The following is a 27350-nucleotide window of genomic DNA, read 5'->3' as shown; positions in this document are numbered from 1 at the left end:
GGTCAAAATTTAAAAAAAAATTGTTTGAAAGACAAATTGTCAGAACAAGTAAAAGAGAGAGAGAGAGGAATTGAAGGGAAGAGATCATCCATAAGCTAGCTCACTCCCAATGGGCCATGATAGCCATGGAGCCATGGCTGGGCTGCCATGAAGCCAAGAGTTAATCCTGGTCTCCCAGCTAGGTGAACCTGTTGAGTCATATTTTCATGAAAGATTTTACAATTGTCTCAGAATCAGTGTGGCATCTCTAGAAATCTGATATGTGAACAGCACACATTGCATTATGTGGAAATCTATGTCACTACAATACTCAGATTTCCTTGTTTTTCATACTTCAGCTACAATGAGCTTCCATAGGATTTTATACATGTATATTTTAAGCATTTTTAAGTAATGATAGGTGGCATGTGAAAGCTATTAAAAACAACCATAAACTGACAGTGTCACCTTCCAGAAGCCTCATGCACAAAAATTAGAGCAGGAAGAATTTTCTGATAACTTACTGTCATACCAGTAGGAACATTTTTTAGAATTCCATTGAAAACACAAGTGATTTTTGCCAAAATTTCTATCTCGGTACCAAGGATTGCAATGTTGAATTATACAAGTTTAACAAATGGATAAGGATATTCTTATGATACTTTTAAAGTTTATTTTCAAAACTTTAATGGATATAAAGAAAACATGTTTAATAAATTTCCTAATAAAATTCTAAGAAATTAATAATATTTTACTTACTCATTTGTCCCTTTCTTCATTTTTTCTACAGCCATTTAAACTTTTAATCATGGTGTGAATGATAAGTTAAAATAAAGAAAAATATTGACCTATCAGAAAAAATACAGTGCAATGCAGTGGGTCAGTCATTTACAGTGCAGTCAGAGGAATTAATCATTAAAAAAAATAACAGTGGGTTGTGCCAAGATGGCCGACATAGGAGGAAGGCTGTGAGGGAGAGCGCAGAGAGGGATAGAACGCTACAGAAGCAGCAAAGAGGAACAGCAAAGAGCTGCAGGGAGAGGTGCGTGAAGTTCCCTGGACAGTGTGGAACCAAAATGATCCACAAACTCGGAAGAACATAAAGAACCAAACAAAACAAAAGGCAGGGAAGACAGCGTCTCACTCCAGACCTGCTGAGTCACCTTTAAAGGCAGCTGACAGGAGACGCAGCCGACCCAGAGACCAGGAAGCCTGGAGGGCTCATCACTGGCAAATGTCTTCCACAGCAGCAGAGGCAGACTGCAACAGCCTGAGGTTTGGGTGAGCTGGTGAGGGACAGCAGTGGGTCAGCAGCACCTGGAGCTCTCCCTCCAGCGGCAAGCACAAAGCCCAAGCCTCTTTGGTGCTTCTCTCCCCACCCCTTCCCGTGGAGGTTCCAGCTTCTGAGGACACAGGGCAAGTGCCTTGAAAACTGCTGAAACTGTGTCTTGGAGGTGGCGCACAGTGGTCCTGTGTGCTGAGGAGGCACAGAGAAACCACCCTGAATACTCCCACGCTGTGTGGACTCATGCATCTCAGTGTGCAGAAGCTCCCAGATGGTGTCTGGAACCCCCCCACACCCTGCTATCTTGTAGGTGGGCGACACACCAGGAGGGCTCTGAACACCACCACACTGGGGCTGCTTCCACAGGGTGCCTGATTCACTCCTTTACACGCAGTCCTGTGCAGGGGGACAAACCAGAAGGGCTCTGAACACCCCCACGCTGTGCTGTGTGGACCCGCTGTGCAGGAGCCACTCCCAGAAAGTACCTGGATCACCCCTCACCCAGAGTCCCTTGCATGGGTGATACAGCAGGTGGGCTCTTAAAAATCCTGCGCCCACAGTCCCATGATGTGTGGACCTGTGCAGAAGCTCACAGAGAGCAAGAACCCTCCGGGCCCTGCAGTCCCTTGCACTGAGGATGCACCGAGAAAGCACCTAGAATCTTCCACATCCTGTGGACCCCTGTGCAGGGGGTGCACCCAGAGAGTGCCTTCATTCCTCTAAGCCCTGGGGTGCCGACCTGTAGAGGAGGCGCCAATAGTGTGCCTTGAATCCATGGGGCCTTGGAGGTGGTACCCTGCAGTCCTGTGCACTGAGGACACACCAAAAGCACCTTGAATATTCCCAATCCCTGCTACTCATACCTGCAGGCTCCAATCTCTGCAGGAAAGCACTTGAAGACCCCTCAACACACGAGTGCGTTGGCCTCTCCAAAAGATACATTATCACAATGGGAAGAACTATCAGAAAAAGTAATGATCCAGATGAAAAAGCCAGCACCCCACCAAAAAGGGCCAAAAGCCAATATCTATTTCAGAGATGTGAGATGAAGACATGGAAGCTTTACCATTCAAGGAATTTAAAAAATTAATGATAAAATTCGTCAGAGACAATGAGAAGTGGGAAGACTTCAAGCACCACATAGTCACAGAAATACAAGTCAAAAACAAAATTGTTGACCTGGAATTCAAGGCTGAAAGTTTGACCAACAGAATAAGTACAGCAGAGGAAAGGATCTCTGAAACAGAAGAAACACAAAATGAAGATACCCAGCTCATTAAACAGCAGGATACAAGCCTCAGCAAAGCTAATAAAATGATTTTCACCTCAGAAAATCGAATATTCGGATCATGGGCCTTCCCAAAGGAGTGGGAAGAGTATCAGGAATGCAAATGGTGCTCGATAAAGTTATACAGGAAAACTTCCAAAACACTTGGAACATGAATCCAGCCCACATACAGGACGGACAGAGAACTCCCAACAGACATAATCCAAAGAGATCTTCACCCAGACACATGGTGCTTAAGTTCTACTCCAATGAAGACAAAAAAAGAATCCTGAGACAAGTACAAAGCAGAGTAAAGGTCACATACAGGGGAAAACCAATCAGAATCACTGCTGAATTCTCCAAAGAGACCTTACAAGCAAGGAGAGAATGGACAAAGATCTTCCAAGTTCTGAAACAAAACAACTGTCAACCAAGAATAATGTACCTAGCAAAGATTTCATTTGTATATGAGACCAAAATCAGATACTTTCATAGCAAAGAAAAACTAGAAGAATAGGCCAACACAAAACAAGCACTGCAAAATCTCCTTAGAAATGCACTAATTCCAGAAAAAAGGAGGCAAACCATAAACAAAGATGGCAAACTGGAAGGTCACCAAACTAAAGCCCACACAAAGAAGGGCAATTACACAGATAACAACACACACAAAACACACTCACATGGCAGGGCAAAATTGCAACCTCTCAATTTTATCTCTTAACACGAATGGTCTAAACTCACCAATCAAAAGACAGAGATTAATGGAAAGGATCATCAAACAAGACCCAACTATCTGTTGCCTACAAGAAAACACATCTAACCAGAAAAGATGCAAAGAAACTGAAAGTGAAGGGATGGAAAAAATATTTCATGTCAATGGACGAGAAAAAAGGCTGGGGTAGCTGTCCTAATTTCAGACGATATAGACTTCAATGTAACTAACATCAAAAGGGACAGGGAAGGCCATTTTATATTGATGAAAGGAATGATCCATCAAGAACCAATCACCATTGTTAATGTGTATGCACCGAATTCCAACACGCCTAGCTACGTGATGCAATTACTTACAGACTTAAGGGGAGACATAGATAGGCACACAATATTTGTGGGTGATTTCAACAAACCTTTAACACCAATGAACACCAGGATTGACCATATGATAGGATACAAAGCAAATCTAAATAACTTCGAAAAGATTGGAATCATACCATGTACCCTCTAACACCACCATGGAATGAAACAGGAAATCAACAACTCAAAACAGCCCAGGAAACATAGACACTCTTGGAAGTTGAACAATATGCTATTAAACGATCAATGGATCAGAGAAGAAATTAAAGATGAGATTAAAAAAAATATGGAAACCAATGAAAACTCTACTACAACATTCCAAAACATGTGGGACACTGCCAAAGCAGTGCTAAGGGATAAACTCATCGCAACTGGAGCCCATGTCAAGGCCCAAGAAAGGCGCCAAATACAGGAATTAACCACACACCTCCAGGAACTGGAAAAACAGCAGCAGAAGAGCCCCACACACAATAGGATACAAGAAATCATCAAAACAAGGGAGGAGATAAACCAAATAGAAATTTTAAAAATCTATACACAAAATCAACAAATCAAAACAAATAAAAAATTTGGTGTTTTGAGAAGATAAACACTCCACTAGCCCAACTGACCAAAAAAAAAAAACAAGAGAAAGTGAGAATCAACAGCATTAAAGGTGAAAGTGGCAACATAACAACAGACACTACAACCACTAAGAAAATAATTAGAAATTACTACGAAGAACTGTACTCCAATAAATTTGAGGATCACCAAGAAATGGAAAAGTTCTTAGACTTCCACCACTTACCAAAACTTAGCCCAGAGGCAACAGCAGAATTAAATAAACCCATAACCAAGGCAGAGATCGAAGCAATCATCAAGGATCTCCCAACAAAGAAAAGCCCAGGCCCAGATGGCTTCACTTCAGAATTCTACAAAACATTCCAAACAGAACTAACCCCAATCCTCTACAAACTCTTCAAAACAATAGAAAAGGAAGCAACCCTCCCAAACTCATTCTATGAAGCCAACATTACCTTAATCCCAAAACTAGAGAACCATCAAAGAAGGAAAACTATAGACCTATCTCTCTGATGAACATTGATGGTAAAATTCTCAACAAAATCCTAGCCAATAAAATTTTAAAAAATCATCAGACAGATCATTCATCTTGATCAAGTCAGATTCATCCCTGGAATGCAGGGATGGTTAAACATTCAGAAATCCATTAATGTGATACACCACATTTAAAAACTGAAAAACAAGAACCACATGATATTATCAATAGACGCAGAATAAGCTTTCAATAAAATCCAACACCTCTTCATGCTAAAAACTATAACCAAGGTAGGCATAGATGGAAAAATTCACAACATAATCAAAGCAATTTATGAAAAACCCAATGCCAATATCATACTGAATGCAGAGTAGTTAGACCCTTTCCCACTGAAATCTGGAACAAGACAAGGATCTCCACTGCTATTCAACATAGTCCTAGAGGTACTTGCAGAGGCCATAAGACAAGAAAAAGAAATCAAAGGCATGCAAATGGGAAACAAAGAAATCAAGCTTTCACTATATGCAGATAACATGATTCTGTACATAGAAAAACCAGGAGACTCAATACAGAAACTGCTAGAACTTATATGAGAATTTGGCAGAGTGGCAGGTTACAAAATTAATGAAAAAGTAAATGCAAGCTGACTTAGGGCAAAAGAGTTAAATATTCAGACATAACCAAAACTGAGATGATAAATCTTTATACTAAAATACAGTAAAATATTCAGCCCTTCATGGGAAGTCAGTGTACACAGTGACTCTAGTGGATTTAACAAATTAGCATTCTTATGTGTGACATCAGTGATCACCTGAGGCTCCAGACACATGGTGCTTAGGCTGTGGAAGCCTTTTTAGTCAATAACAACCGCATTAGACCTGGACACATACAAAGTGGAAGTTCTTTCCTCTATTGAGAGAAGAGCACAACCATCCTTGATGGCTGCTTCTTTGCACTGGGGTGTGCAAGAAGGACCACTGAGATACTTCACAGAGGGACACGCTTAGCAGCAAGTGTCCTGGGCTTTCCATACCTGATATGCTTGTTCTTTTGCTAGCTGTCCTGTCAGACCAGAATGCCTTTTGGGCTGATTCTGAGGCCACTGAGTGCTATTCAAAATTGTCAGTCTATGAGTCTGCTGTAAGAGCTGCTTCCCATGTTGGAGCATTTTAACATTCTCTGAGATCTGAGTTATCATTAAACACTTACATACATATACCCATATATTTTCCATCTACCTTATGGGGATTTGGGCTCCCATGACCAGTCTTGAAACTCTATCCTAGCAGTAAATGCATTTGAAATCATGTTAAACTATTGAGCTGAACAGATCTTGTAGGTTCCGAGAAAACAATAATGGACATGGCTCTCTAAGAGCCTAATTATACATCTATACATTATTTTAAAAAAGGATTTAGCTTAGCAATTCTCATTCATAAACACGCACATGCATATTAGGTAACACACATGAAACAAAACAGCTTTTGTAACAACTACTTGAGAATTCTCTTAGGTGTGTTACAATCACCAATTTTTTTTTAGAATTACATTTTGCTCTTAATAATCTGAATAAACCATACCTATAATTTACAATTCAACTTTAGCTTTAATGGATACAATAGGTCTGACTGAATCCTAGAAAACAGTCTCTATGTTCAGTGTAGGATTTTACACACTCTTTTACTTTTTAAACCTGGCCTTCCTGGCAGGATTGTATCTAGTCCTGGCTCCCCACTGTCAAGGTTTCCCAATGTCTTTTCTGCACTGCCCCCCACCCCGCAATTTTTTTTTTTAAATCCCAGAACCAGAAGAGTTAAGCCTATTAAATATGCCAAGAGGCCTTAAAGTATTTAAAGATTTCTCATTATACTAACCACCCATTTAGTCAAACTGATTCTAACAGCAACAGATTAAAACAATTTTTTATCACTTATAAATGATCACCCAAATATTTTAAAGTAAATACATATCAGAAAATACTCTTGAAAACACAGTTTTTTTTAATTATGATAATTTAACAAAGACAATATACAGAACCCAAGGGATTACCTAACTGAAAGGCAAAATGTATATTTCCTTAGTCAGTCACCAAAAGGGAAATATAACCTTAAACACGGAATTAGTGTATAAAATCGTCTCATAACTTTTAAGAACTTTAATGAATTCAAAAGTTGAACTAAGAATACAGTAAGAATAAAGCTTACTGAAGCTTGATAGACAATTGACAATTTCACCAATTAAACAGAGACTACCTAAAGTTCAATGCTTTAATTTTTTAACAGCTTTCAAAATTGGAGATATTTTTATTTTAGATATTTACTAGTATTTCTATGTATGCACACTTCAAATAATTTTTGAACACAGATATCAACTCTAATGTCAGCATGTATTAGGTACTAATATTAAAGACTTAAACAATGTTGGAATAGTATCTTTAAAATTAAACCAATTATATGCAAAGCTTACAAGATTTATTCCTCAACTTTTCTTAAGAGATTTTCTGAGTAAAAGCATACCAACTTTTAAATACATTGGCTTTAAAGAATATTCAACTATTTCTCCTAATTCATGAAAACACATTTTAGCACAAATCTACCTCAAAACTGGGAAAGAGAAGTTTTTTTCAATCTTCTTCTAGCTGATTTGTATTTTTTTTTTTAATGAAGGCAGATAAGAATTATCACAACCGGGGCAAAGTCAAAGTCCCAAATTCTTCAAACGGCAGACTCCAAGCATGCCTCTTCCTTGTGTTATGGCTGATGGGCCTGGAGCTTTTATTTAGCTTCTGTCTTATTGAAGTCAAAAGAGCCAAAAAAACACTTCAATTTGGCTGTTGTCTTGAGAGACTACCTTGTAATTTACTGAAGCTAGTTAACAGGTTTAGTTATTAATAAGATGAAAATAACTTACAGAAGATGTTAAAACACTGTTGTTTTTTCACAAGGAATCAGACTTTTATTCCATTGTTTTAAAGGCAAACATTCAGAAAATATACACATTATGAGCAGTTTTACTATGCATCTTTAAAGAATTTGTTGTTTTCCTGCAAGGCAAAATCTCACATACTTCTTTGTAAGTAAGAACACAAGTAATTTACAATCTGGGTCAATTTCATGAGTAGGAAGCATTTGAACCAATGAGCATAAACACTCATTTACTTTAATAGCAATATGATGCAACAAATTTAGCATAATTTTATAATATTGTGAGATTATAATCCAAATTATTTTAAATGACAAGTACATTATTCAGATTTTGTCTCAATCTTTGAGAGTTCCAGGGATCCTACTAGAACCCTCAAATTCATGAGACTTGGTTTAGAACTCTGAAGAATTTAGAGGTCTAAATGTGTTAAACAAAAATTGTCTTTAGCATTTAACTGAACATGCTGAATACTGTATGTTATTAGACCTAATCAATGCCAGGACAATACTGTAAGCTGAAGACCAAACAATAAGAAAATGACACACAAATATTTCCCCAGTGGAGGTGGGGACTCTGGTCTGGCCAGGTCCTGTTAAATTTGTTAGAACTCTCTAAAATTATTTACCAGGAGAGAAAAGGGGGGTTAGTCATGGTCCATTCCATCTCGTCTGTCAGTCAGTCACACACGCACCCAATTCAGAACAAGAACAACAACTTAACAATTCAAGACAAAGGCACAACTGGAGAAAGAGTATTAAAATAAAATTTAATTTTTGTCCAGACAAAAATAATAGAACACCAACAATATTGACAAAACAAACATAAACACAAACACCAAACATGTCAGAACAGAGACACGTAACTATTAAATCCTTTACAACTTCCAACCTCTTCTTTGAAATACTTTAACCTGGAGATATTTTGTAAAACAAGCATACATAATTCATCTCAGGCTCTAGGTTAATTTAACAGTGGATTTGGACCACTCTATATCAGATTACTTTTGTTAAATCAAGTTACAGAACACATTTTATATATATATATATATATATAAATGACTTATATAGAACCTTCCTGGGGATGCCAGGGAAAAATCTAACCAACAAAATCCAAAAAGGTTTTGAGGTCTTTTTTAATCACCCAAATTCCCCGTGTCATGAATGAATATGAATCTATAAGACCTATAGGACCTTGTAAGAATAATTCTTGCTCTGATAATCCTTGTCCCATCTTACCTTAATTCTGTAAGGTTTGCGCCACGATTTTCCCCGAGCACAACTTCCAGCGGGTCAACCGTGAAACTGCTCACCCAGTGTTCTATTCAACACCACACGAGAGGCCTCTCCTTTGGTGTGGCATTCTCCCTGTCAGTGGCCTGCACACCAGCCATGTTGGGCGCCAAATTGTCCCGTCCAGCAGGACAGTCAACGGGACTAAGAGAGAATGGGGGACAAGGGACACGAAGAATGGACAGCAAGACAGGATGTCTGATCAAGCTGTCAGTTTATTGATTTTAATTGAGGGTTTTTACATTCTTCAGTAACTAAGGCTTAGGGAGGAAAGGAGAAATGAGGATGCAAGCCATGGTCTCAAGACCGATTGTTCTTGAGCAGCCACCATATCAACAATAGTAACCAGCATATCGACCATAGCATAGGTAATCAGTAACAAGATGTTGGCAGGTACAGCATAAATCACATTCTGAAACAGTTGCTAGAAACAATTGAAGCTAAGCGTGTGATTAGTTTCATAACTTCTTTCCCAAGCATCTAGCCAGCTGGGGATTTTCCAGTTGCCCATAGTTCTATATTCAAAATGGCTTCAGTGTGGCTACAGTACACGGCTAATGACAGGAGGAGAGACAAAGAAGATTTTCCATCTACTGATCCACTCCCCAAATGGCTGTAGCAACAAGCTGAGCTGACCCAAAGCCAGGAGCCAGGAGCTTCTGCCTGCTTGCCCGCACGGGTGCAGGGTCCCAACGCTTTGGGCAATTCTTGTCTGCTTTCCCAGGCCCCAAGTAGGGAGCTGGTATTGAAGTGGGCAGCTAGGAGAAGAACCGTGCCCATATGTAATCTCTACATGTGCAAGATAAGGATTTTAGCCATAAGATGAAGTTATATTTCCAAAATTTTATGTGACATAGTAGAGATATGTCACTGAGATTAATAGTTGAGTCACAGTTTCTGTTGAGTCATATCTTCCTGCTGAGCCATATTTTTGTGAGTGTTCTTAATATGTGTTTCTGCAATAGCATGGGATTCCTAGAAATCCGTAATGTGAGCAACACTATTATGGTTATGTGGAAACATATGTCACTGAGATAATCAGATGTTCTTGTCAACTCCACCTCCATTACAATGAAATTTCACTGTGTTTTTCAATAAATATGCAAGGTTTCAGAGGAATGACATATTTTTCTAGGTTGTTTTGGTTTATGTGGCTGTAGCATGTTGACACAATGCTTCCACCGTCACATGAGTAGATACAGATGGGAAGATGATAGAGTCTTTAGAGCCTGCACAACTGAGGGATTGGTTGGTTGGTTGGTTAGTTGGATTTTTGTTGTTTTGTTTTGTTTTGTTTTGTTTCATGGTGCAGCTAACAGATTGTTTAACTCCCGCCACAGAGTAAATGGTGCTCCAGCAATTAGCAGTAATCTTCTAGGCTGCCACCCAACACAGCATTGGCCACAAGTAGATGCACATGTCTTCCAGTGGGCACTCGGAGCAAAGCTGGCTAGTGATGGCCATGAGCAGGACCACAACCTTCTGAAGCTTTGCTTCTTCTCCTGGCACTCCTCGTCCTATTTATGATGGAGCTCATTATCCCGATTCCTAGCCAGATCTCACACTAAGCCTGGGTGTACGAGGCCCCCTGGGGACACAGACATTGTCAACACTGGTTTGAGTCAACTCAGAGCAGACAACCACCCCAGGCCACACCAACTCTGCAGCCAACAATTCTGCAGATCAGAAGTTTTACAAATATTGTTTTGTCAATCTTTGAAAAAGTAATCACTTGGAAATTCTTTTTCAGAGGCAGAGAAAGGCTTACAAGTTTAGGCCTGAGCCAGGAACCAGGACTCAACCCTGTTCTCCCATGGGCATGGCAAAAGCAGCTACTTGAGCCATCATGGCTGTCTGTCAAGGTATTATGTGTGGATATTTTAAATCTTATTAAGTACAGTGTCTTCTGAAAGTTTTTGCAAACTATCATTATCTTCAAATGTATCACCTTCTAGGAGTCTCATGGGAAGAATTAGAACAAGAACAGATTTATAATAACATATTGTATTACCAGGAGTAAGAAGAATTCTCAGAACACCAATGAAGAAACAGGTATTTTCAGAAAATTTCTAATCCAGCAGTGAGGAGAGTAACGTTGCATCAAATGAGTTGAACAAATGGATGAGGATGTTCTTATGATACATAGTTTTTTAAATTTTTATTTCTTAATTTTTACAGGTAGAAAGAGAACAGGTTTCAGGATTTTCATAAATAAAATTTGAAGAAATTAGTCATGCCTCCCTATTTCAATATCCCATTTCTTCCTTTTCTTCTGACTGTGTATGCAGTAAAGTAGTTTGAATGTTTTAATCATAGTCTTAATATCAAGTAAAAACCAGAATGACTACTGCTGTGCAGGAGCGTTGACAAAGGTTAATACAATAATCAAGTCACAAGATGCCAGTTCCATTCTTACATACCTTGCTTTTGTGTTGTATTACATATGACTATCATATATAAGAAAAAGCATATAGTATGTGGTTTTCTGCTCTAGTAGGACTAAAAAAATAAAAAAATTTACTATAGTGATTCTTAAACCTATGTTAACTAAAAAATGATCCCCTAAGCTATAAAGGAGAACATTGACCAGAATCGTAAGATGTTATTTGATAAGAAATAATATCATGAGAAATGTGGATATTCCAGTTACACATGCTTAACCTCATAAAGATCAAAACATATGCGTAAGACTATGCTAATAAAGATTCCCATTAACAGAGCATGTGGTACACACATACAATGGAATGGCACACAGCCATCAAAATAATGAAATTTTATCTTTCTGCATTAAATTTGGTGCAACTGGATATGAATATGCATTATAAAGCATGTCATTCCAAAAGCAAATATAAGTGGTAGTTCAATAGAATTTAAAAATATATGAATTCATTGTAAAAATGTGTAGGTACTCTAAAAAATACACATGAAATTAAAAGTCATTTAGCATATAAAGCGTCCTCATTGACTCTCATTTTTCAAGGAAATTTTTGAGTTTCCATGGATTTCTGAAACAATGTTGTCAATAAAGATGAGAAAAAGGAAAAATCAGAAAGAAAGTATTTACCTACCAGAAAACACACATAACAATGCAGTGGGTTATTTATTTGCAGTGTACCCAGAGAAATGCATAATAATAATAATAATAATAATAATAATAATAATAGGAAACTGTGAACAGACCAAGCAAGCTCTGCTTCATCCTCTGACAAATTCATTACAATGTCTAAAATCGAGGTGAGAGACGTGAAGTCACTGACACTGTTCAACTCCAAAACAGTGGGTTCCATCATCATTTATGAAACAACAGTCTTTTCAGAGCCTTCTTCATGTCTGCGTTCCTCAGGCTGTAGATGAAGGGGTTCAGCATGGGGGTGACCACTGTGTACATCACCGAGTCTGTGGCAGTTGAGGCTGAACTTGGGGCAGCACTGGCACTGAGGTACACACCAATGACTGTGCCATAAAATAGGGAGACGGCAGAGAGGTGAGAGGCACAGGTGGAAAAGGCTTTATGCTTCCCCTGAGCTGATGAGATGGCACGGATGGAGGAGATGATCTTGGAGTAGGAGTACAGGATCCCAGCTAGGGGACCACCTCCAAGCAGCACAGATATAATATAAATCATGAGGACATTAAGAAAAGTGTCAGAGCAGGCCAGTTGGACTACCTGATTCAATTCACAGAAAAAGTGAGGGATTTCCATGTGTGAGCAGAAACTCAGCCTCAGCATTAGTAAGCTCTGCATAAGGGCATTCAGGACAGCAATGACCCAGCACACCAGAACCAGCTGCACACAGAGATGGGATTTCATGATGACCATATAGTGTAGAGGGTGGCAGATGGCTACAAACCGGTCATAGGCCATCACGGTCAGGAGAAAGTCATCCAGGCTTCCAAACAGCAGAGAGAAGAACATCTGTGTGATGCAGCCTGCATAGCTGATGGCTTGGCTCTGCGTCTGGATGTTCACCAGCATCTTGGGGATAGTGGTGGAGGTGAAGCAGACATCCACTAATGATAAATTGGTGAGGAAGAAGTACATGGGCTTGTGGAGGTGTGGGTCAGAGAGGATGGCCAGGACAATTAGCAAGTTCCCACTTACAGTGACCAGGTACATGGAGAGGAACAGCCCAAAGATAAGAGGCTGCAGGGCTGAGTACTCTGCGAATCCCAGAAGAAGGAATTCTGAAAGCTGAGTTTGGTTTGTCGGTTTCATGTAGTATACAACTCTATCAGGAAGATGTAGTTTACCTGAAGCATATTTATACAAAGAGAATGGAAATAACTGAGTGGAAATCCAAAATGCATGTGTCCCATTCAGAATGTGGCTTCCACATTTGAAGATGGCTCAGGTCCCATTTTTATCCTTCCCAGTGGGATCAATGACCAAGAATTCCTTCCCACTCTCAGGTCTTCCTTAAAACATCAAATACTTCTCAAATTTAATGAGATATTTTTTGACCCCTAGAAATTTCTATTCATCGGTGTTTACCAATTCACTATAGATTTTCCAAGGAAATGCATAAACAGGTAAGCAGGAGATGAAGTGATGTATAATATGTGGTATTTTGTATGTTAAGAGATACTGGGATGAATTCTGTTTTTTATAGATAAAGTGATCGTTAATGTGATCATACAACTAGAGGCAGAAGTGCATCACTGTGAGTAAATGGTTCAATCAGCTATACTGGAGGACTCATAAAGGATGTCAAATGAGAACAACTCAGTGTGGAACAGATTAGAATTATATGTAAAAGTGACTTATTAAGACTCAGTTTGCAGAACCAAATTTTTGCAGATTTTAATTTCAGTGGAGTTTGTGATTTGACAACAGACAAAAACACAAGCTTTCACAAGTTCTCTTAAGTATTACTTAGAAGGTCCATCCATATGTCTTAAAAATGCAGCTGACAGAATCACTCATTTTTATGTATGCATTTTGGAAAATAGATTTCTCAAAATTTTGATTACCTCTTATAAGTATGGATTGAAATATTTTTTGCACCAGACATTTTGGATCATAACTAAATTACCATTTAAATATGCTTTTCTTTTGCACTAAAGAACACTCCAAGTACATATCAAAGAACTTCATGGCAGAAAAAAAAAAGGCTGTCAAAATGGCCAATCTTTCTATGTGAAAAGACAATAGAGACAGGAATAAAACTTTCTCACCTGAGCACACCAGGAAAGTGTGAAATCGCAGAGGACATGGAAGTGACTGGAAAGCCTTGAGTGTATCCAACTCACAGATGACGCAATATTTGTTAAGAAGATGTCTTTGATGGAGCCCTTCTTACTCCATCATTAACATTGAATCATTTGAAAACACAGATGAGAACAGAGAGAAAACTCTTACTCCTGTGTCTTCCACCAGCTGCTCCCATCAGAATTTCCACGCAGACATTTCCCTCTGCCTGGTCCTTTCCTTTTAGTACAGGGAAGGGGGGTCAGTTATGACTCAGTTGTGACTCAGTGTATAGAGGCTGTTCCAGGGCCAGTGGGTTGTCATTTCCCCTCCTCTAATTAGTTTTGAATGGGGAACAACCAATCTCTCGCACTGAAAAACTAATAAGACCTCACTGCACCACGTGTCCTGACAAAAAGAAAATTGCTTCTCTGCTCCAACGGACCTCCAAATCCTGCAAAGTTGGCTCCACGTACTCTAGGCAGTTTAAGCCTCTTGTCTCTCAGAGGTGATTTTTCTGGCCCACATTTCTTTCTATTAGCAATGATCATTGAGCCAGGAGATCCAACATTTTCCTGCACTTTGACCATCACTGACATTTGTATTCGTAGATAAGTATACAACTCAACAACCCCAGAACTGTCCGGTGTGTTAGCTTAGCTCCTGAGTGACTCCTGTGAACACACTCTGTGTCCTTAGGCTGGGAACACTCCTGCTGTGTTCAGATTCACCTGCATGGGAACAGTGGATGCGGGAGACTGAACATTCTCCTGAGACAAAGCAGAATAAAAGAGGGAAGCTCTGGTCCCTCAGCCAGACTTGGGCAGCAAATACGACAACCTGGCTGCTTCTAGTACAAGGTTGCACAGTCTGAGGGAACAAAGCAGTTGAGCTCCTATAGCTCCAGGCACCTGCTCATTGGGAAGCTCCCTGACCTCTAAGCACCTGCTGGCCCCTGGGACTCTGGCCAGGGCAGAAAGCAGGTGTTTCCCAAGAAACCATGATGGACTCAGGTGAATCCTCCTTCTGTTTCTCCTGTTCTGTGGCAATCTCAATAACACACATTTATTTCCTCACCTTAAAATGTGTTTTTTTTTTTTGTTGTTGTTGAACAAGCCAATTCCCTAAAGACAATGTTTCTGATTTTCTACTAACAAGCTGTAGTTAAATTTAGTACACAAATGGTGTAATAATGGAAAAGATATCTTGAGATTTGATTGTTGTTTCTACTCCTGGGAAATAGTGTTTTTTCTAATTTTGTACTTGTTGAATATGATGATCACTGGTGCACTAAGCTGTGACTATAGAGGAGAGTAAGAATACATTGTTAAAAAAATGAAGGATGGGCCTGGCGTGGTGGCGCAAGTGGTTAAAGGTCCTCGCCTTGCACGCCCGGGATCCCATATGGGCACCGGTTCTAATCCCGGCAGCCCTGCTTCCCTTCCAGCTCCCTGCCTGTGGCCTGGGAAAGCAGTCGAGGACAGCTCAAAGCTTTGGGAACCTGCACCCGCGTGGGAGACACGGAAGAGGCTCCTGGCTTTGGATCGGCATAGCATCCACCGCTGTGCTCACTTGGGGAGTGAATCATCGGACGGAAGATCTTCCTCTCTGTCTCTCCTCTCTGTATATCCGCCTTTCCAATAAAAAAATAATAAAAAGAAATCTTAAAAAAAAATGAAGGAAAAATGGATGGAAGGTATCTGGGGAATACCAGATTCTTGCTAGGCAAGAATGAATGAAGGCAGGAATGTGTTACTGCAATTATACTTACAAAATTTAATAAAAATGTACAAAGAGATAAGGCATAAACTATTTACTGTTTGCATGCATGCATACTTTAGTTTAATACAACATTAGTTTAACCATATTAATATAGCTAAACTTACCTAACATATTATATACTGAATATATATATAGTTAAACATATTAGTATATATATCATCATATGTTTAATTTTTTTTAAAGATTTATTTTTATTTTTTTTTATTGGAAAGGTGGATATACAGAGAGGAGAGACAGAGAGGAAGATCTTCCGTCCAATGATTCACTCCCCAAGTGAGCGCAACGGCCGATGCTATGCCAATCTGAAGCCAGGAGACTCCTCTGGGTCTCCCACGCGGGTGCAGGGTCCCAAAGCCTTGGGGCCGTCCTCGACTGCTTTCCCAGGCCACAGGCAGGGAGCTGGAAGGGAAGCAGGGCTGCCGGGATAGAACCGGGGCCCATATGGGATCCCGGGCGTTCAAGGCGAGGACCTTAACCACCTGCGCCACTGCACCGGGCCCATTATATGTTTAATATTACATATTTAATCTATTAAATAAATATGTTGAGTAGTTTAATATGCATGTTAAACAATGTTAGCTTTCATTAGGGAAAGAATTTACTTCCTTGGTCAAAATAAACATAAAAATTCTCACATCCCCTGAAAGTGGTAACTGCTATTTTTTACCTGAGTTATATTGAGAAAGGACACAAAAAGTTGAAACCAGTTGCACAATTTATGGCTGATTTCCTCAAGTAAGAAGCTATATTTATGTAGCCAGATGAAATTGAATAAAGCTTACTAATTATTCCCTGCACTCAAAGAAAAAGTTAATCTGTTATGGCTGTAACCATACAGACTACATTTGATACACACACACACACACACACACACACACACACTCATACATGGCCATTTCAGAAAGTTCAGGTAAAAGTGAAATTGTAAAATTCGATGACAGGTTTTTGGGGGTCTGCATTGTGACGTCGCCCTCCTCTGTTAATGCACCCATTCATGCCCAGCTGCTTTGCCTCCATCCAGATCCCAACCATTGCTCATGTGAGGCTGGTAGAATTCAGTCCAAGACCTTGAGTCCTCTGCATCCCATATGGGAGACACAAGTGGAATTCATGGTCCTGCGTTCAGGCCACAGGCAGCCTGAGACCTTTTGGGGAATGACCCAGCATGAAGGGAATCCATCTCTGTCTACCTGCATCTCCTTCTTTCTTGGTCACTCTGCTCCCTAATCCTCAATTAAAATTAGTTCATTCAGCTCAGCCCTGGAACTGACAATCACTGACATTGGTATGAATGCATCATGACAAATGTCACAGGTCTAATAAATGCGACAGACTGGAGGAACTCACCACATCTCTGGAGATGAATTCTGAAAGGCAGTAACCGCAGCCACACACAAGAGCCTCAAATGGACTTCAGAAACACAATAAAAGTCGCACAGCTGACTGCAGAACCAGTGGAGCCTGATCTGTGGCAGAATTCCACTAGTGCCATTCCACTCCTTCACAAAGTACTATCTCAACCTATTTTATTATGAGATGGCTCTTTTGTACCAAAGGATATCATATTTAACGAAAGTGAACAGGACAGAACAGGTCTTAAAACCATGGGGAATTTCATTATGGCATTGGTTTCCATGTTGGAAGATAGTGTTTATTAGCAATGCGTTGCTCAAAGTCACTTTTATTCTGCTGTTGCAAAGTTCTGACGTGGAGGCTGCATTTTGGGGAATCTAAAGCTTTAGAAAATCACACACATTGGAACAAGACATGCGAAGTCCTGACACACATGACTGAAGGAGAGTTCAAATTCTGTGAGTTGATGTTGAAGAAATCCCTGAACATGAAGCTGCAATTGAATGGATGGTGTCCATGCAGTTCTCTCAGGTTTTTCATTCCTCTACTGGAGTGGCTTTGCAAAGTTCAGAATGTGTGAATGTCTCCTTCAGATTGGGCAAGTAGACAAGATCAGAGATATATCTGGATCTTTCTAGGCAAGTGCAGGAAGAAAATTCAAGGAAAAGGTACATCCAACTACCATTCTACCCAAACCCAGACCCCTACACCTGGATCACAAGATCCATTCAGCAGAAGATACCTGGACACAGGAGGGCAGAATACTATCACATGCAAGGCAATTAAAATGGACAATTGTTCTTTCTATATGAGGGAGTTTTCTGATTCTTATTCATTTATCAAAAATCTCTTTACATGGGACTTTGTTGGTCAATGAGTTTGTTTTTTTTTTTTGAGCAACAAAGTCTCATTTCTATTCATTTCTGAAAATGCAGTAGCATACTTAGTTGCAAGAGCAAGACTCTAGACAAGAAAGAGTTCAACCAAGAACTCACACACTACTTTGGCACCAGGTCTATATTGTTTGGTAATAGGATGCACATAGAAATGATGGACAAAGATCAGACCTTCATTTTACCCTAAATGTGTGTAATGGGCATCCCTTACCATAGTAGGAGTCCAGAGAAACCTTTAATTTTAATGATTATTAAATGTAAGTGATCTGAAAAATAAGGCACTAAGTTAAGAAGGACATTGAATACTATCATAGGATGTGATTTGACAAGACACTGTATGGTGAGGAATGTGGACCTTTCAATTCTGCACCCTTAATCTCATGCAGTTCAAGGAACATGTGTAATTGTTATACTAACTAGGACACTTATCAAAACTCATCTAATATACATATGCACTATAATGCCCCCCAGCCATCAAAACAATGAATTCTTGTCTTTCTGCAATAAAGTTGGAGCAACTGCAGATCATTATGCCTACCAAAATAGGCCAGTGAAAAAAATAAACCGATGCAGTAGTGAGAATACAAAACAACCTGGTTTGAAAGTCTTGTGACTAAGTCATGACCTTATATTGGCTGGAATCCCATATGGATGCCGGTTCCTCTCCACGCTGCTCCACTTCCCATCCAGCTCCCTGTTTGTGGCCTGGGAAAGCATTATAGGATGACCAAAGCCTTGGGAACCTGCACCCATGTGGGGAACCTGGAAGAAGCTCCAGGCTTCTGGCTCCTCAACAGCTCAGCTCTGGCCTTTGTGGATATTTGAGCAGTAAACCAGTAGGTGGAACATATAATATTTTTCTACATAAATATATCTATAAATCATATCGCATTTCCAATAAAATTTTAATTTTAATTTTAAAAGGTATGATGGAGAACCTGGGTGAGGAGGAAGGATGCTGTGGGAAGTATTACTATGTTCCCAAATGCCTACTGTGGGACACGTGAGACCTACTCAATTTATACAGATAAAAAGAGGTTGTATTAGTGTAACCCACACACAAGACCCATTCTGCAAAATCATTGTGATGTAACGAAAGTGGTCTCAGAATCAGAAATGACCTGAAATGTGTAAGCTTTAAATCTCACATATTGAATTTTTAGCCATTCATCTTCTGTGGAGAGTATTTGGTTTTGATGATGAGCATGTGCTAATATATAATTAAAATTAAATAAATATAAAGGGAGCAAATTCATATTTAGAGTTTCAGAAAAATAATGATACTTCCCATGGTACTCTTGCTCGATCACTTGCTCTCACCATCCCTCCACCTTCCTTTCTTACTCCAGTATGATCTTCACTCTGAGCATTTGGTCCAGCTTAGATGTTATTCCAGTCAAATCGAATTCTTGAAATTTTTTGTGATTATGCAGAAGAGAATCTTAATAATAACTTATGTTAATGCAGGTATAACAAATAATATAGTATGTAGTCCATGTGGCTATTAATGTTGCCAATTAATACCAAATAAATTGCCAAACACAAGAAGCAGGAGATTTCTTGACATGTGTTCATTGGTGTTGACACTCATCACTGTATCAGTAAGCAATTTCAGGGTAAGAGGCCACCACAAAATCGATGTTACAGGGGTAGAGAATGTCTGCCTCATGGATGTGGAAGACCTGAGAAAGCTTTAGATCTGAATCTGTGCAATGACTACAGCTGGGGTTTGAACCTTGATAACTCTGAACACAACAGGGATTGTGTCTCTATCACACACCCATGACTGGGTGATCCCAAGGGCATGATCAAGATCAGCTTCTCTTTTCTAGGTTTGGGGAAAGTGTAGTAGGCCTGTGATATGACATAATGTGATTTTGTTTCAACAGGTAATAATGTCCCCAGGGTACAACATCATCAGTACTGGAGTTGCCTAACTTTGATGATTTTGTGTCTTGGGAACAACAACTCTACAGGGCTAAAGTTGCCTTGTTGTGCAGAATAACATCCCTTGGGACAGGGATGTGTGCAGGGGGCAAAATCCCATAGAGAAACGTAACGGAGAGCAAACATAAGAAACTGTGCACTGCTCTCCAGACAGAAAAATGCCACCTTGGCTGTCTGGGATTTGTTTTGTCCAACTCAAGGACAGACACTTGCTTGCCTCCTGCCACCTTGACTGGGGAAAGTGTTTCTGTCTCCAAGTGGAAGCTCCCATGGATATGTTTGCATTTCCAGTTAAAAACCTGCCTCTCTGAGTCCTCTCCAGTAAAGTCTGATAATCTAGCAGGTATAGTAGAAATGGTGTTTACCTGTGGCCACCTTAGAGCCACACTATATAGATCTGGGCCAAGAGGGGGCAGGATGCAGGGAGGCCTGCTTGCCAGAATCATGATCTCAGTAAAATGCTTGTGCCTGAGGATGAAAAGACAAGCAAGTATTGATAGAACTCAGCAAGGCTGGGTGGCTGGGGATGAGGAAGGGAATGTACCTGAAGCCTATGGTAACAGGCAATGGGACAGGTCACAAAGAAGAGGTGTTTCCAATGGTTTGTGTGATGGAGGGCTATAGGAACAGGTTATTGGCTGTGGAGGGCTGTCCAGGGACATGAGGTCAGGTCATTCTTATCTGTGAGATGGGCCTAAGTGAATATGCTTTGATGTTAATTAAGAAAACTCCAAACTGTAGCTGCAGAAGCAGTTCGTGTGTCACACACATTGTAGCTTCTTCTCCTATCATGTGGTTGATTCACAGAAGGAAAAAAAAATGTGGTAATAGGGATGGATGCATTCATGAATTTATCTCCCATTTCCAAGAGGTCTTCAGAGATCTCATGGAAAAAAATCAGTATTATGTTAAAAACCGACTATGCATGACTTTTAAGAAGCTGTGTGCATGAAGCATAGCTCTTAATATCTTTCTTCTCTGTGAAATATTGAGTCCATTTGCATTTTCTTAGATCTGCAGCAGAAGATACTTATGGGTTGGATGTATGCTGCCTGTACTGCAATTTTCTGGGTATGTGTATTTTTAAGTTGTGATTGTATGTCAGGTATTTGTTGGAGGTTGTCATCTTCTAGTGATCACATCTATTTCTAAAAGTTATATCCCTTACTTCTTCATTCTGAAATCATCTGTTATCATTTAATTAAACATCACACTTCTCTTTCATTAGCATGTTTGAATCCTAATAACCTTCCTATGAATTTACACTGTCAGAGATTGCTTTCTTTCACAACTGTTATCTTGTTTTTCAAATTTCAGAATAGTTGAAGTGTAAGACAGGGGAAGCGAGAAAGGATAGAATGTTACTGTGCTCCTAAAAATGTATTAGATTTCATCCTTTTGTATAAAATAAAGTTCTAAGCTGTTAAACATTAAAATTTAAACAAATTTTAAAAATTAATTATAACTGTCACCATTGGAAAAAAAAATACTTGAAATACCCACCTTCACTGCTGTGCAAAACACCCATCCCTCTCAAAGTCTTAAAAGGACTCTCTATGTCCAATGCACATAGCCATGCACTTTCTATACAAACACATGAAAATAATCCTTTAAACAACATGAGTTCTTGTCAAAGTCAGGAGGATCTGCTCAGTTGAAGATCTTATCTGTGTCTTTCTACATGTTTACCTACATTCATTTTCACCATGAGATGTCTGATTCTACGTTTTTCAAACATGTGTTTTTCATTTATTTGTTTCTATAAAACAAAGGAGTGACAAATGGGAAGAGAGTAACTGCCTCTATTTATTCTGACGGCCAGGGCTGGTCAGGCTGAAGCCAGGAGCCAGGAACTCCATCTGGGTCTCCCCTCAGATGAGGAGTGGGAACTCTTTCTGCTGCCTTTCCAGGTGCATCCCCAGAACTGGATCTGCAGCAGAGCAGCTGGGACTCAAAGTGCAGCTGTGATAAAAGACACCAGCCTTGTCAGCAGCACTTAGCTTGTTACAGAATCCACAGTTCAAGTTTCTATTTTTTGTGATCATCTTAACAGTATGTGAGGAGGGGACCCACTCTATGATTTTTGCAGATAGAAAGATACCTGTGCCAGAACTTATGAAAAATTTCAAACTTTGCTCTCTAAATTGTACCACTATGAACTCAATTTTGTCTTGAGTATTCTACCTTAGTCTCCGCACTTTGTGTTTGTTGTTATGAACCGCACAAGATGTGAGATAATATCCCTGATGTAAAGAAAGAATATTATATATGCCTAGAATTTCTACATATGAAGGGAATATTATATATTTGAAAATCTGTTGAATCTCAAACTATTTTTTAAAGTAATTTTAAACCAACAAAATGTGTAAGGAATTAAAAATAAATGCACGTACTAAGTGACAAAAATTATTCAAGACAATCAATGATGACATTGAAATTGCTCTATGCCAGAATATTTTATGTCACATATTTTATGATCAGATAGTCACTAATTGATTTATGAATACATGTTGGTGTTAAACTGTTGCTATGCAGTTCATGTTGGAGATTTTCTTTTGTTTTCAATATATTTGGAGAAACCTAATGATTTGATTCCTCTCCTGTTCTTGGAACTTCCTTTTGAAATCTGTTTCTGTGTTTTGCACCCCTATCCACTGGACCATGTCAGGATTGAAAGAGAAATAAGACAGGTAAGGTGACTGCTCATTTAGCCCTTGCATGAACAAAGGAAAGAAACCACATACTTATAGAAATGCCCATGACAGCATGTCTCAAGGGAAACATCCCATGGAGAATTGGATTGATGAGACAAGAGAGAAGCTCAGAAAGATGCAATAACAGTCATGAGACATTTCAAAAGGAAAAATAAGGCTTTTCCTAAGCAGCCATCAGACCTCATAGAAACCACCAGTCAAATAATATGTAGTAAAAACGGGAAAATAATTCTGATTTAAACAAAAACAGAAGCAGAAGCCAGATAGTGGTGTTCTTTGTGTGCTGACTTTGGTGGATTGCTGGTTTATTCTCTTTGCTCATGTGGCAGCATTCAATCTGCATGTTTCTCAATGCCTGGAGAATATCATCACTTTGTTCTAATAGACCCTTGATTTTTAACCTGCAGTTTCCTTTTCTTTTTTTTTGTGCAGGATATCAAGAAGATATAATTGGACCAGGCAAGTTGCCAAATCAGTGAAAGCTCTAATGATCTCTTTGAAGAGCTCGTTGATCTAGTCAGATCCCCATTGGGAACACTTCAATTTATTAGAGATGTTAAAAAATTCTTCCAACCCAGGTAAGCTAATGTATGTATATCGAAATGTAGCCAGAAGGAGAGTCACAAGCTGAAGTTATGGGTACCATCCACACTCCATAAGGACAATTAGTGTGATGGTGACAGCCCCACAGAGCTCCTCTCCAGTGATGTGGTGGAATGGGTAGAGTGCTTGTGCCACATGAAGGATACCATAGCATTCACTACATTTCTCAGGGGCTTGAAGGAGAAGGTAGAAAAGCAGGAGTAAGAGACAGTGTGAATTTCCACTAACATTCTGACACTCTCACTTGCCCTGTGTGTACCTGCATGTGTGTGTGTGTGTGTGTGTATCTGTGGTGGGGATTAGTGGTGACAGCGACAGAAAATGGGCACCTCATCACACAGTCTCCAGCTTGCACTGGTTCAAGGCCATGATTATTGACTTTCTCATGGTGAAAAGCCCAAACTGTGCTTTGAATGCTGACAGTTTCACAACATTGTGATATTTCTCACTTGTGTATAGCTGCAGTGAGCCATGGATCTCACAGGGCTGTGCAATTCACAAATATCAACAGATTCTGCTATAACACAGTTTTCAGGATCTTCTGTCTTTTAATGTATTGTTGACATCATGATACTTTTAGGTTAAGACAGCCATATTTTAAATCAAGACCACCTGTGTCCTCAAATGTCACACATAATACAGTAGCCAGAACACACAAGCAGAGGTGGATATAGAGCAGTACCCTTTACAGTTCAAGACAGTTCTTTGTAGGTCATCAGAGAAAGATCAAATGCAGTGACATTGAACAGAAAGACTCCCTCCATCTTGAAGTGTCAGGGGGATGAGCCTACCTCCTGCCTTAATATTCTCTCATCCATGTCAACATTTCCCGAATGCTCATTCCTGTTGTGAAAGTCTTCCATGGTTGTCTTAATCACCTGAAATGAGCCCCTCCACAGGGCATCTGCCTGGCCTGAGTCTCTTGCCAGACATGCCATTTCCAAGACAAGGTTGTGCACCTGTTTATGTTCCTAGAAATCTTAACCTTTGTTCAAATGACACATTGTTTGCTGGGTTTTTCTGACCTGACACGTGAGTAGTACAACCTTATTTATTTCCCATGGTTTATTTCTTGTTGTTTTCCTCCAGGCATATGATGTATATATATCAGCGTGATGTGATGCATTGCATGATTGCTCTTTGCTTACTTTCGGTCTTCAAGATTAAGGACATTTGCTTCTCAGGGCTGCTCACACATTGGTGAAACGGTGCCACAAAAATGAAGAGTGGCCAATATTCATTCTCTCAAGTGTATGAATGAAACGCATACCTGCAGATGCACAGTCTCACAAGGAAATGCAGATCATCAGAGTGGAATTCCTCATCAGAAGGAGCAGAAGGATGCTGGAGGGACCCATTTATGCAAATGATTATGTTTCTGCAGGGCACCCAGCACTCACCTCTGTCCTATTCTATCTCTAACAGGTAGTCACACTATCAACATGGAACCAAGGAACCATACGTGGCTTGTGGAATTCCTTCTCCTGGGACTCACAGAGGACCCAGCCCTGCAGCCTTTCATCTTTGGACTTTTCCTTTCCTTCTACCTGGTCACTGTGAGTGGGAACCTACTCATTTTCCTGGCCATCGTCTCAGACCCACACCTCCACATTCCCATGTACTTCTTCCTCGCAAATCTGTCCTTGGTGGACATCTGCTTCACCTCCACCACCATCCCCAAGATGCTGACAAACATCCAGACACAGAACAGAGCCATCACCTATGCAGGCTGCATCACACAGATGTTCTTCTTCATAATTGTAATATCACTGGACAACTGTCTGCTGGCCGTGATGGCTTATGATCGGTTTGTGGCCATCTGTCACCCCCTGCACTACACAGTCATCATGAATTTCCGGCTCTGTGTGCAGCTCATTCTTTTGTGCTGGACCATGAGTGTCTTGCATGCCTTGTTGCACAGCTTACTGGTGCTGAGGGTGAGCTTCTGCACACAAGTGGAAATACCCCACTTTTTGTGTGAGTTGAATCAGGTGGTCCACAGGGCCTGTTCTGACACCTTTCTCAATGACCTCATAATGAATCTTGCAGCTGTGCTGTTGGCAGGAGGTGCTCTGATTGGCATCCTATACTCCTACTCCAAGATTGCCTCCTCCATCCATGCCATCTCATCAGCTCAGGGAAAGTATAAAGCCTTTTCCACCTGTGCCTCTCACCTCTCTGTAGTTTCCTTATTTTATGGCACAAGTATAGGTGTGTACATTAGTTCTTCTTTTATCCATAATTCACATTCCACTGCCACAGCCTCGGTGATGTACACAGTCGTCACTCCCATGTTGAACCCCTTCATCTACAGCATGAGAAATGGAGACATGAAGAAGGCTTTGAAAAGACTTTTGCTATGTAAACTGTAGTGGAACCCATGGTCTTGGGGATGGCCAGCATCAGTTGGTTCATGTCTCAAACCTCAGGGTCAGACACTGTGAAGCATTTATCCAAGGAAGAAGCAGAAATTGCTTGTTTTGTTTACTGTCTTGCTTTTAATAGGAATAATAATAATAAGAAGAAGAATTCCTCTGTGTACACTGCAAACGTATTGCACTGTGTGTTATGTCTTGTAGGTCAACAAATTTTCTTTCTGATTTCTCCTTTTTCCACCTTTATGGTTCCAGCAATAAAAGGGTTTCAAAAATGTCATGGAGAAATTGATGTTCAGGTGGTAATAGTCTACGTGCTAAAACTTTATATCCATGTTATTTTTATGGTGCCTATACTACGTTTTGCAACTAATTACTTTACTTTTTTAAATCCTATTTTAATGAACAGATATTTTTTTTTCTTTTTGGGAACTGGCATTTTTCAGTATGAGTAACAATCTCCAGTTCACCAAATTTATTACAAAAGAGCATATTTCATTTGTTGGATGTTTGGATGGTATTCCAGTGTTGATGGGAATCTTAATTAGCATAAGTCTCACACATGCTCCTTGAGCTGCATGAGGTTAAGTTTGCAGAACTGAAAATTTCACATATCTCATGGTACAATTTCTTATCATATGACATCATATGATACTATTTAATGTTCTCTTTCTTATGTTACTAGTTTATTTTATTTTTAGATAACATGCAATTAAGAAATATTATTCTAAAAGATTTAGATGTTCTATTTCAGCCACATTAAAAAGTCACATATTCATTATTTTCCTTGTATGTCACAGCTAATATAGAATACACACAAATAAACCATGGTATAAAGGAATGAAACTGGGGTCTTGTGACTTGATTAGTTTATTAACCCTTGCAAATATGCCTACTGCAGTAGTCTTCCTGTTTTTTTCTAATCATTAGGATTGTGATTAAAAATTTCAAATTACATTATTGTAGGAAATTAAATTAAAAAATGAAGGAAGGGGAGAGCATGCTGGGAAGATGTCTTATTTCTTAGAATTTTATTTATGAAATGCCTGTTGGACATGAGTGATGTACCTTGTGCAGAACAAAAACACAGCACCTGAGAAGAATGAGAACATTCATGTGTTTCTATGTCTCCATGAATTAAAGATGTGTTGAGAAGACCTCAATCATTGCTGTGTAAGAACACAAATGTTTTTGTTGCAAAGTATAAAGTAAAAATGGTATAGGTGCCAGCTTTTTGAGTTGTATTATTTTTGCCTCTACTTGGATGATGACACTTGTAGGCTCACATGCATTTTATGAAATAATTCAGGGGATGCATGCAATCTTGACTCACTTGCCTACAGAGTAACATCTCACAGACTTACATCATCACTCCTGGAAAGCATCACCAAGAACAGTCAAGAGTACAAAACAGATGTGTCAGGGAAAGACCCCCAGCATAGTTCTTTTGTAGAGAACAGCAAAGCCGTTAATTCCCAGTCATCCCTAGCAACACTCATTGGTTCATCATTTCTACGCTGATATCCCTTCAAAGTGTTAGAAATAGGATAAGCATATCTATACAAGAAATGGTGCACTTGGTAGTATCAGTGATTTCTCACACAGGATGTCATGTATTCAAATGTGTGATTTCTCACATG

General features: G+C 39.6%; 2 protein-coding genes across 3 annotated transcripts; one reads left to right on the top strand and one right to left on the bottom strand.

The window, feature by feature from the left end:
* Positions 1 to 12141: 12141 nt before the first annotated feature.
* LOC121171803 (olfactory receptor 7A5-like) lies at positions 12142 to 13068 on the bottom strand. Its single transcript, XM_041003540.1, has one exon. The coding sequence runs from the start codon at positions 13066 to 13068 to the stop codon at positions 12142 to 12144; it is 927 nt and encodes a 308-aa protein (XP_040859474.1).
* Positions 13069 to 21799: 8731 nt separating this feature from the next.
* Positions 21800 to 25707, top strand: LOC121171938 (olfactory receptor 7A17-like). Of its 2 annotated transcripts, XM_041003665.1 has the most exons (2): positions 21800 to 21810; positions 24789 to 25707. In XM_041003665.1, exons 1-2 carry the CDS (start codon positions 21800 to 21802, stop codon positions 25705 to 25707), a joined length of 930 nt encoding a protein of 309 aa, XP_040859599.1. The 2 variants fall into 2 exon arrangements, with proteins under 2 accessions (XP_040859599.1, XP_040859598.1); XM_041003664.1 differs by lacking the exon at positions 21800 to 21810 and having other exon boundaries at positions 24778 to 25707.
* The last annotated feature ends 1643 nt before the right edge of the window (positions 25708 to 27350 follow it).

Source organism: Ochotona curzoniae, unplaced genomic scaffold (genome assembly GCF_017591425.1).
Source record: "Ochotona curzoniae isolate NIBS_2020 unplaced genomic scaffold, NIBS_Ocur_1.0 scaffold_274, whole genome shotgun sequence".
In the NCBI taxonomy this organism is placed as follows: domain Eukaryota; kingdom Metazoa; phylum Chordata; class Mammalia; order Lagomorpha; family Ochotonidae; genus Ochotona; species Ochotona curzoniae.
Note: the sequence above shows the minus strand (reverse complement) of the source record. Positions and strands in the feature narration are given on the sequence as shown.